This window comes from Pagrus major, chromosome 2 (genome assembly GCF_040436345.1).
Source record: "Pagrus major chromosome 2, Pma_NU_1.0".
Taxonomy (NCBI): Eukaryota; Metazoa; Chordata; class Actinopteri; order Spariformes; family Sparidae; genus Pagrus; species Pagrus major.
The window spans coordinates 652,550-663,881 of record NC_133216.1 but is presented as its reverse complement, the minus strand read 5'-3'; the positions used below and the strand labels follow the sequence as shown (position 1 = coordinate 663,881).

Below are 11,332 nucleotides of genomic sequence, written 5' to 3'. Positions count from 1 at the left end.
GGTTCAGCCCTTATTGTAGTTCTGTCCTGATCTGGTTCAGCCCTTATTGTAGTTCTGTCCTGATCTGGTTCTGTCCTATTCCTGGTTCTATCCTGATCTAGTTAAGACTTGTTCCTAGTTCTGATCTGGTTCAGACCTGTTCCTTGTTCTGTCCTGATCTGGCTCAGACGTGGTTCTGGTTCTGTCCTGATCTGGCTCAAACATGTTCATAGTTCTTTCCTGTTCTGGTTTCAGACCTGCTTTACCCCAATCCTGGTGCATATGTTTGACTTGGTGGTCTAGACCTGCCCCTCCAACAGAAAGTAGAGTGACTCTGTATGACCCTGTTCAGACAGCTGGAGCGGATCAGGTCTGATTGAAGCATGTGAGCCAGCTGCACACTGATGTGTTGTTTTAACTGTCTGTATAATAGTGATGTAATGAACCGATAATCCCAGCAGAGTGACGTCATGATGAACACTGTCAAACTTCACTGTCCTCCACCCAACTCCTCACTGCCACAGGAGCTGACTCTACTGGATTTATAACGTTTTAATGTCAGTTTGATCATTTTCTGCTTCAGGGACGAAGACAAAACAGAATAAATCAAACTTTTAATCCATCCAGTAGTGTCAGCATGGTTCATGCAGCAGCAGAATGGTGTGACAGTAATCTATTACTGTTTACTGATTACAATTTATGCAACAACTGCCAAAATAAAATTTATTGTGTAAGCACAAAGTTTTCATAGATAATATTTGAATTTTAGTTTCGTTTTTTAAAAACAAAATTGTGTTATCTGGACCAGTTATTATTATTATGAGTAATGATAATGATAGCGCCCTTCAGAGGATTTACATCACACCTTGAAGCACAATTCTGTATCGGTGCTCCATCTGCTGGGACCCTCATCCACCACCAACCCCATCTGTCTGTCTGTCTGTCTCTCAGAAGTTAGAGAAGAAGAAAGTCAAGTTCAGGTTCCCATTCATCTTCTGATGTCACTTCCTGTTGGTATTCTCAACATTTTAAATATATTTTATGACTTTGAGTTCCTGTCTGTTATCCTAACTGTACGAACAGCTGTTCACTTTTTGTACGTGTGACTTTGAGTGATTCCAATGACTACTGTTGTTTGTTATTATTCAGAAGATGACATAATCAGCAGAGAACCAATCAGATTCCTCATCACGTCTCAAAGTGTTGTTCAAAGTGTTTCTATCCTGAATGACGGAGACTGATTATGGTTTTATTATTTAGCACTGACAGGAAACCAGAGGACGCATCAACACTGCTGCAAACAAACCATCCCGCAATGTCATTATTTAATAAAAAATATCTGTTTTCATCACTTTGATCACATTTTGTCTTTATCATATTTTAATTTAAACAGCGAAGTACAGCTGCCTGACGTGCAGGTGATGCTGGTGGTGAATTAGCTTGAATTAGAAGACATTTAAGATTAGGTGTTGTTTTATGCTCCGTACTGACGCATCACAGGGTTCCTGGAACTCGCAAAGCTGGCATTCACACCTTTTCAACCAACTGCTGGTTCAAAGTTGGTTCAACATGTGAACCTTTTAAGAACCGGCTTGCTTTTCCACAGACTTGAGAGCCATCACAGAGTCACATCATTCACTTACTGTATACGTCTTCAGCTTCCCATCATTGTTAGGAACAAATATGACGGACTACATCGACTCTTTATGAGTGTTGCTCCTGGCTTTACATGCCTAAATCCAAACAAGACTCATCCTCAGACCACTGTTGCTTCAATTAGTGAAAATAGTGAAAATCTTTTGTTTATTCTCCCGTGGATCCGTCAGAACATGCTACACCAGCTCTGGTTTTAAAAAAGGGCGGTCATAAGTGGTTCTAGTTGGTCATGGTCACAATAACTCTGCTTCCAGCCCCTGACGTGAGCAGTTCTTTGTTCTAAACCAGTGTTGTTGTGTTGGTGCCACTCTGGAACCAGTTTTCCTGGCCAGAAGCCAGGAGCTTAACTTCAGGTCGTATTCCAGCTCCTTTCAGGACAGCTACAGTAAAGCCACTCCTAAAGAAACCCACCCTAGACTCGGCTGACATCCAAAACTACAGACCTGTATCTTTTCTCTCCTTCCTCTCTAAGACCCTGGAACGTGCCGTCTACAACCAACTGTCCTCCTACCTTTCGCAAAACAACCTCCTTGACCCTAATCAGTCAGGCTTCAGGACTGCTCACTCCACTGAGATGGCCCTCCTCACAGTGACTGAGTCGGTCCGTGCCACCAGAGCCTCGTCCCACTCATCAGCCCTCATCCTCCTCGACTTATCCTCTGCATTTGACACAGTCAATCACCAAATCCTCCTCTCCACTCTGGCTGAACTTGGCATCGCACATCTCTGAATGTCTGGCAGACATCTCGGCTTGGACAACTGTGCATCATCTCAAGCTCAGCCTTAGTAAAACTGAACTTCTCTTCATGTCGGGGAAAGACTGCCCTCACATGGACCTGTCGGTCACTGTCGAGGATGTCACGGTATCGCCTTCATCGACTGCGAGGAACCTGGGCATAATCCTTGACGACGGACTATCCTGCACCCCCAACATCACCGCAGTGGCCCGATCCTGCAGATTTGCCCTCTATAACATCCCTCACAAAGGATGCGACGCAACTCCTGGTTCAATCACTGGTCATCTCCCACCTGGACTACTGCAACTCGCTCTTGGCTGGACTCCCAGCCTCTGCAACTAAACCGTTGCAACATATCCAGAACGCTGCAGCACGCCTTGTTTTCAATCTACCCAAATTCTCCCATGTGACCCCCCCTCCTCCGTGACCTCCACTGGCTTCCTGTTGCGGCCTGCATCAGATTCAAGACGATGGTGCTGGCCTTCAAGGCCGTCAAAGGAACTGCACCCATCTACCTCCAAACACTGGTCAGACCACACAGCCCAGCGCGAGCACTTCGCTCTACTACATCAGCTGGCCGGCTGGTACCCGCCATCGCTGAGAGCAAACAAAACCCGCTCAGCGAAGTCGTGACTCTTCTCTGTTCTGGCGCCTCAGTGGTGGAACGAACTCCCAACCAATGTCAGGACAGCAGAGTCACTCACCATCTTCCACTAAAGACTCAAGACTCACTTGTTCAGACTTCACCTCGACCCCGCATAGCATGACTCCCTCCCCACCCCCCAAAAAATGTATATTCACTTGTATGTTCTTACATCATAGCACTTTTGTAATCATGGTATCCTTGATAAATAGCAGCTACTTTGCTCAGATGAGGGCTTGAAAATTGTTTGTCTTTTCTTTTGTACTTTATCGACTGTGATATGTTGCGGTTTCTTTCTTGTGACAAATGTACTTATTGTAAGTCGCTTTGGACAAAAGTGTCTGCTAAATGCCCTGAATGTCAATGTAAATGTATCAGAGGCAGTGTCAGAGGTAGTGTCAGAGGCGCAGTATTGGGGAACCGAACCAGTGTGTCGATCTGACAGTCTGATAACTAAACAGGTCCTCCACTCAACACAATAAAGAGAAATGTCCCACAAAGCAACGTTACAGGACCAAACAACAGTAACGTAGTAACTGGTCGTGTCTTTGGTAACTCATATGAGGAAAAAAATACCGCAGTTATACGTGGAGAAGTGTCAGCGTTTGTCCCCGGCAAAAAACTTTAACTCACCAAGTGTTTGTCGCGGTGATTGCGAGGGTCAGCCCTCCCAACCGAGACTTCAGTGAACTCCATCCCTAGGAGTGACAGAGTCAGACAGTGTCCTGTTTACTGATGGTGATTATGTAATTATGTAATTTAGAGCAAAAAACGTAACTTTGTCACTTTCCAGGATGTTTGGTGGGTCAGGATCTCAATCACAGCACATTATAACTGCATCCATATGATTATAAACAGTCAGCACGTACATGTTTAGATTAACAGGAGTACACCAGGGGAAACACATTGAAAAAAACACAGAGATGTCATCATCATGACGTGTACCGTCATCATCATGACGTGTACCGTCACGCCTCTTTTAGAGCCGCAGCGCCAGCTTTCTGTGTGAATTACACACTGGTGCGTCTTTACGCCGGAGCTGCTTGGTTCTGTGTGAACAACCAACAGCAGAGAATTGGCGAACCGCTGCTGTGGCGATAATGCGGCGTCTCTGTGTGAAAAGGGCTAGTGACTCTCCGCCTCCGCCTCCACTCTGTTGACAGGGGAACAGGTGTAATAACCACCATGGTGGTTTTGTGTGTAGAGTTATAGGGAGGAAACACCCCAAAGTCACTACATGTTAGGATGGTGGAAACTCTCTCGATGACTTCCCCTCCTCCCCTCCAGACCCAATGGGGAGAATAAAGTTAGCTTCGTATCTTAAAGCACACCTGACCACAGGAGGTGATTGGGTTGTCTCAGAGGTCAAGGTCCGGCTCAAGGTCCGGACCAGGGTTGGCACCAGATGAGTACAGGTGAGGTCAGGATGAATAGCTGGTCCACACGATCAAGTCTGAGGATGTTCAAGGGTGGGACCAATTCCCAGTCGAGGAGGAGGAGATGGGGGTGACAGCAATAATAGCAGATTTGTGCCTTACTTTTCTCCCGTAGGTGTTAAAGTCCTGCAGTCTTGGAGTGTCTGGAGGTTTCCAGTCCAAACCTGAACATTCTAATAAATACATTCAATGATTTCAATCTTTTAAAGGACAAAAACACCTGTGAAGCTGCAACCAGACGATGTTATTGATTAATTTTCTGTCAATCAACTAATTGATTAATGAACTGATGGTTTCAGCTGGACTGGACTATGAACTGTTCTTTGTTGAATTCAAAACAAAACATCAGGTTTTATGAACCCTTCATATGTTTATGTGAAAAGTAACTTGTAATTAAAGCTGCAAGATACATGTAGTGGAGTTGAAGTATGAAGTAAAGTACTTGATGATGACATAAATGATAAAAGGTTTTCATCAAATGTGACGAAACATGTTTATTACTTTTCATATAATTCATACATGAGTGTAAAATATAAAAACAGAATGTGGCTGTAAACAATCAGTGGAGATAATAAAGTTACATTTTGAATCTGATAAAATAAAAATATAATAATGTGGCTTCATCAGTCTGTGTATGTCTGTCGCCCTCTACAGGCTGCAGGTTTATTACAGACAAAGTCTACAGGCAGGAAGTCAGAACAGAGGGAGTGCAGCAAAGCATTCTGGGATATGAATGGAGTGTATAACAGTTCACGTCTTTGGTTAAATTCTTCTGATGACATTAAAATCTCATAAACACAAAAACTAACAACAGATGAGGAACGTTTAACTAACGATCTACTAACATTTTGACTTTAAAGGCTCAAATCATTAAAAATGTAATCATTATTATTATAATTTCGATAATTATTATTATTGTTAGTGTGATGAGTTACTCTAACAAACATATTTCAGTTGTGAAACACAACAAAAGCAGTCTGATCGACATTTATTTTGTTTTTATTAATTCGTCATTTAAAATATTTTGTTATTTTAAATTTGTTTGATTCGTTTTATCACCTGTTTCACCGTCTGTGTCATATTTTAATACAATAACAGATATTCTGATATAATATTCCTAAAAACACTTTGTTTTTCTGTCTTTATTACAAATATGAGCTGCAGATGTTTTTCTTGAACAGCTGAACTGTGAAATTACTCCACTACAGTAAAAGTACTGCATTCCTCACTGAAGTAAAAATATGTGAGTATTATCGCCTGAATGTACCATCAACACATCTGGAGATGCGAGGTTTTCACAGTAACAGTAACTTGTAACTAAAGCTGTCAGACAAATGTAATGGAGTAAAAAGTTCCCCTCTGAGATGTAGTGGAGTACCATGACAGAGTTATAGTACAAGTAAAGTACAAGTACATCAGTAAATGTACTTGTTTGACTCAGTTCCTGTTGGTCATGTGACCTGGTCTACTTCTTGCCTCAGCCTCTCCACCAGGGGGCAGCGTGCAGCTGCATCTGGATCCACTCCACGTACTTGGACACTCGGGTGTAGACACCGTACACTCTCTGACTGCCGCAGTCCTCCGGCCCACCCCATGACACCAACCCAAACACCGCCCACCTCTGGCTGACCCCGTCCTCCATGACAAATGCCCCCCCACTGTCCCCCAGGCAGGTGTCCTGCCCCCCCTCGAAGAAGCCGGCGCAGAACATTTTGTCTGTGATATTGTAGGTGACGGAGCGTGAGGCGTAGCTCGCCTCACACTCGTCCTGAGACACCACGGGCAGCTTCACAAACTGCAGGAGGTCAGAGGTCAGCCCGAGGTCAGAAGTCAGAGAGGGGGGGGCGCCTGACGAGGACGAGGACGAGGAAGAGGACGAGGTGTTCAGGTTGGAGATTCCCCAACCAGCAACTACACCCAGTGAGTTAGGGAGAGGAGAGGGGGGGTCGTCCTGGAGAGAGACAGAGATGTCAAAGGTCAGAAACATATTTACATGAAACACAAGAGGACGTCGTTTAGTGTCGAGAGTCCAGACACACCGACGAGACATCAGAGAACCAGCGGTGATGAAGGTCAGCTGTCCTGTTGCATCACGCCGACAACGCCAACTAGTGACGACGGAGCAGGACACACTGCAAGAACTAGAGTCACAGGTGCTCACTGACGGCCGACATGTTGAGTCAGAACTCTGCTCAAAATGCTCCTTTCTAAAGATGTAAAGATTCTAGATGATTACTGTCTTTACTTTGTAAGAAAAAGGAAAAGTCAACATGTGCTGCACCTGAGAACACAGGATATACTGCAGTAGCAGTACAGGGCTGTGGTACTGGTACCAGTTGTAGTAGTATCAATAGTATTAGTAGTAGTATCAACAGTATTAGTAGTAGTAATAGTACATTAGTTGTAGTATCAACAGTATTAGTAGTAGTAATAGTACATTAGTTGTAGTATCAACAGTATTGGTAGTAATAGTACATTAGTTGTAGTATCAACAGTATTAGTAGTAGTAATAGTACATTAGTTGTAGTATCAACAGTATTGGTAGTATTAGTACATTAGTTGTAGTATCAACAGTATTGGTAGTAATAGTACATTAGTTGTAGTATCAACAGTATTAGTAGTAGTAATAGTACATTAGTTGTAGTATCAACAGTATTGGTAGTAATAGTACATTAGTTGTAGTATCATCAGTATTAGTAGTAGTAATAGTACATTAGTGGTAGTATCATCAGTATTAGTAGTAGTAATAGTACATTAGTCAGTGGTAGTATCAACAGTATTAGTAGGAGTAATAGCACAGTAGTCGTAGTATCAACAGTATTAGTAGGAGTATTAGTACATTAGTTGTAGTATCAACAGTATTAGTAGTAGTAATAGTACATTAGTTGTAGTATCAACAGTATTAGTAGGAGTAATAGTACATTAGTTGTAGTATCAACAGTATTAGTAGTAGTAATAGTACATTAGTTGTAGTATCATCAGTATTAGTAGTAGTAATAGTACATTAGTCGTAGTATCAACAGTATTAGTAGTAGTAATAGTACATTAGTTGTAGTATCATCAATATTAGTAGTAGTAATAGTACATAAGTTGTAGTATCAACAGTATTAGTAGTAGTAATAGTACATTAGTCGTAGTATCAACAGTATTAGTAGGAGTAATAGTACATTAGTGGTAGTATCAACAGTATTAGTAGGAGTAATAGTACATTAGTTGTAGTATCAACAGTATTAGTAGTAGTAGTAGTACATTAGTCGTAGTATCAACAGTATTAGTAGTAGTAATAGTACATTAGTGGTAGTATCAACAGTATTAGTAGTAGTAATAGTACATTAGTGGTAGTATCAACAGTATTAGTAGGAGTAATAGCACAGTAGTCGTAGTATTAACAGTATTAGTAGGAGTATTAGTACATTAGTTGTAGTATCAACAGTATTAGTAGTAGTAGTAGTACATTAGTCGTAGTATCAACAGTATTAGTAGTAGTAATAGTACATTAGTGGTAGTATCAACAGTATTAGTAGTAGTAATAGTACATTAGTGGTAGTATCAACAGTATTAGTAGGAGTAATAGTACATTAGTGGGAGTATTTGTGGGACCTTGCTGTGAGGTGGAGGCAGACAGACGGGCTGGATGAGCTGAGTGAACTCCACCCGCTCCGTCAGCCTCAGCAGAGCAATGTCGTTGTTGTAGTTGTCAGGTTGGAAGTCTGGATGGAGGAAGATCTGCTCCACTGAACGGTTGGTGGCAACACGCTTATCTCCAGCATCATGGAGGCCCAGGAACACCTGGGGAACAGCCACTGGTTACACTGGTAAAACTTATCATACTTGATAGACTGGTCATACTGGTTCCTGCTCAGACCTTGACGTGTTCAGGGGCCACTGGGACCACACTCGTGTCCCTCCTCTGGGACCTCAGGACGTGGGCGGCCGTGAGGACCCAGGACTCGGACAGCAGTGCCCCGGAGCCGAACCAGCGGTCCTCCGGTACCCGGGACAGATCCTCCACACTGAGCAGGACCTGCCAGGGGAACAGGCCCGGCTCTGCACTGCGACCACCCACAATCCTCTTCACCTGAGGGGGGAGAGAACGAGACGGACGGCCGCAGGCTGGAGACGGACACGACACTGAGTCAACTCCTGACGTACTTTTTACTTCCAGGGTCAGAACTCACAACTCCATGATTCATGTAGATGTTACCTGGCAGACAGGTGGGCAGTCTGGTTCCTGACTCAGAGTTGATCCAGTCTCCACTCGCTTCACAGCTGTAGGAACCTACAACACACACACACACACACACACACACACACACACTCGTAACTAGTGACTTACTTTACTGATGAATATATGTAAAATAAGTTAGGGTACTCTGTGTACTGTCCTGTGGGTACATGTTTATACTATACACGTGTATAAGTACTCGCTTCAGACAGTACTGGTACTCTTACTGTTGCTGCCATCCTCCCTGCAGATGTACTGAACCGTCGATCCAAACAGTGTGCTGTTGTCATGACTACCAAACACCACATCAGCCATGGCGACCGCCTTCGGACTCCCACAATCCACCACTGTGACAGAGAGCAGACCAATCAGCTCTGTGTTAAGCGAGAGGATCAGGAGGAGGAGGAGGAGGAGGAGGACAAGGATGAGGATGAGGAGGAGGAATAGGAGGAGGAGGAGGAGGACAAGGATGAGGATGAGGAGGAGGAATAGAAGGAGGAGGAGGAGGAGGAAAAGGATGGATGAGGAGGAGGAATAGAAGGAGGAGGAGGAGGAGGAGGATGGATGAGGAGGAGGAGGAAGAGGAAGAGGAGGAAGAGGAGGATGGATGAGGAGGAGGAGGAAGAGGAGGATGGATGAGGAGGAGGAGGAGGAGGAGGAGGGTGGATGAGGAGGAGGAGGATGAGGAAGAGGAGGATGGGTGAGGAGGAGGAGGAGGAGGAGATGGATAAGGAGGAGGAATAGAAGGAGGAGGAGGAGGAGGAAAAGGATGGATGATGAGGAGGAGGAGATGGATAAGGAGGAGGAATAGAAGGAGGAAGAGGAGGAGGAAAAGGATGGATGAGGAGGAGGAGGAGGAGGAGGAGGAAGAGGAGGATGGATGAGGAGGAGGAGGAGGAGGGTGGATGAGGAGGAGGAGGATGAGTAGGATGGAGGAGGATGAGGAAGAGGAGGATGGATGAGGAGGAGGAGGAGGAGGAGGAGGGTGGATGAGGAGGAGGAGGATGAGTAGGATGGAGGAGGAGGAGGAGGATGGGTGAGGAGGAGGAGGATGAGGAGGAGTAGGATGGAGGAGGAGGAGGAGCAGGAGCAGGAGTAGGATGGAGGAGGAGGAGGAGGATGAGGAGGAGTAGGATGGAGGAGGAGGAGGAGCAGGAGGAGGATGGATGAGGAGGAGGATGAGTAGGATGGAGGAGGAGGAGGAGGATGGGTGAGGAGGAGGAGGATGAGGAGGAGTAGGATGGAGGAGGAGGAGGAGCAGGAGCAGGAGTAGGATGGAGGAGGAGGAGGAGGAGGAGGAGGAGGAGGATGGATGAGGAGGAGTAGGAGGAGTAGGATGGAGGAGGAGGAGGAGCAGGAGGAGGATGGATGAGGAGGAGGATGAGGAGGAGTAGGAGGATGGAGAGACAGACATGAGTTAAAGATGAAGATTAGGTCACATGATGAACTCATCCAATAACCAGAGCTCATTTAAATATTAAATATTAAATGTTAATTCAGTGTTTTTCTCCTGGCTGCAGAACTCTGTAACTTTACTTTATAAAAACACGAGCAGATTCAGTGGATCAATATGTTTATACTAAACTGTTAATTACTGTAGAATGAATGTGATGAATGAAGGTTCATTAACATCAGATGATGTTTAATGAAAACAGTCATATTAACGTCTCACCTGTCACGTTTACCTGAACACAGACGTCTCATAGATCACTGACACTGTCACAGTTCATCACATCTCACTGATGTTAATCACATTTTATTAGTTAAATCAGAAGTGTGATTGTTGCTGTGATCACAGAGCAGCTGCTGATCTTCAATTATTATTAATATTATCATTAATATTGTCATTAATATTGTCATTAATAATAATAGTTTGTTTGACAGAAACACACGACTGCAGATTCTGTTTTTCATTTGTTTTATTAGAAAGTAAAACTAGCGACACTTCTGGGCTGTTCCTACAGTTTGTCTATCAGCCAATAGGGATCACTCTGTGACTAATCTAGACTGCGATTGGATAAGATGCTGGACAGAGACCGCCTCTTCCTCCTCCCAGAGTCTGTTTCTACAGAAGAGAAAGAAAGAAAGAAAGAAAGAAAGAAAGAAAGAAAGAAAGAAAGAAAGAAAGAGGGAAGTTTGACTCTGATCAGGGTTTGTGCACAAACTTCACAGTAAACAGAAACAACACAGGCTCAACACACTGCCTGACTGAACTGAGGTCAGTGTTCGTCTGATCGGAGGTCAGCGTTTGTCTGATCTGAGGTCAGCGTTCGTCTGATCTGAGGTCAGCGTTCGTCTGATCGGAGGTCAGCGTTCGTCTGATCGGAGGTCAGTGTTCGTCTGATCGGAGGTCAGCGTTCATCTGATCTGAGGTCAGCGTTCGTCTGATCGGAGGTCAGTGTTAACCTGCAGCAGCTTCACATTTAAAGAGTCACATGAACAGCTCACAGTATTTGACAGCATCACAGAGAAACTGATGTAAACACAGATGATGTTCAACGACTCGTCACCCTCCACCTGTGTGTGTCCACACCTGCAGCTCAGTGAGAGCACAAGAGTTTTATTTGGACAAAAGAAAAGAAAAGAAAAGAAAAGAAAGAAAAAACAGGAAATAAAGAAACGTTCTGTTAATCTTGACAGATTACAGCCTTCAGTC

The 11,332-nt window shown here is 44.1% G+C and overlaps 1 protein-coding gene across 3 annotated transcripts in view; it reads right to left on the bottom strand.

The window, feature by feature from the left end:
- Window positions 1-4,930: 4,930 nt before the first annotated feature.
- The window catches only part of masp1 (MBL associated serine protease 1), an 18,899-nt gene continuing 12,497 nt past the window's right edge, over window positions 4,931-11,332 (bottom strand). For 2 of the 3 annotated variants that reach the window (XM_073481859.1, XM_073481850.1), the window contains exons 9-13: window positions 8,904-9,023; window positions 8,656-8,730; window positions 8,317-8,564; window positions 8,052-8,240; window positions 4,931-6,402 (exon numbers count right to left, since the gene is read on the bottom strand). In XM_073481859.1, coding sequence (XP_073337960.1) covers window positions 5,929-6,402; window positions 8,052-8,240; window positions 8,317-8,564; window positions 8,656-8,730; window positions 8,904-9,023 — 1,106 coding nt within the window. In that variant the 3' untranslated portion in view covers window positions 4,931-5,928. Of the gene's footprint in view, window positions 6,403-8,051; window positions 8,241-8,316; window positions 8,565-8,655; window positions 8,731-8,903; window positions 9,024-10,577; window positions 10,742-11,332 lie in introns of those variants that run through there. The other variant, XM_073481867.1, reaches the window with a different exon arrangement.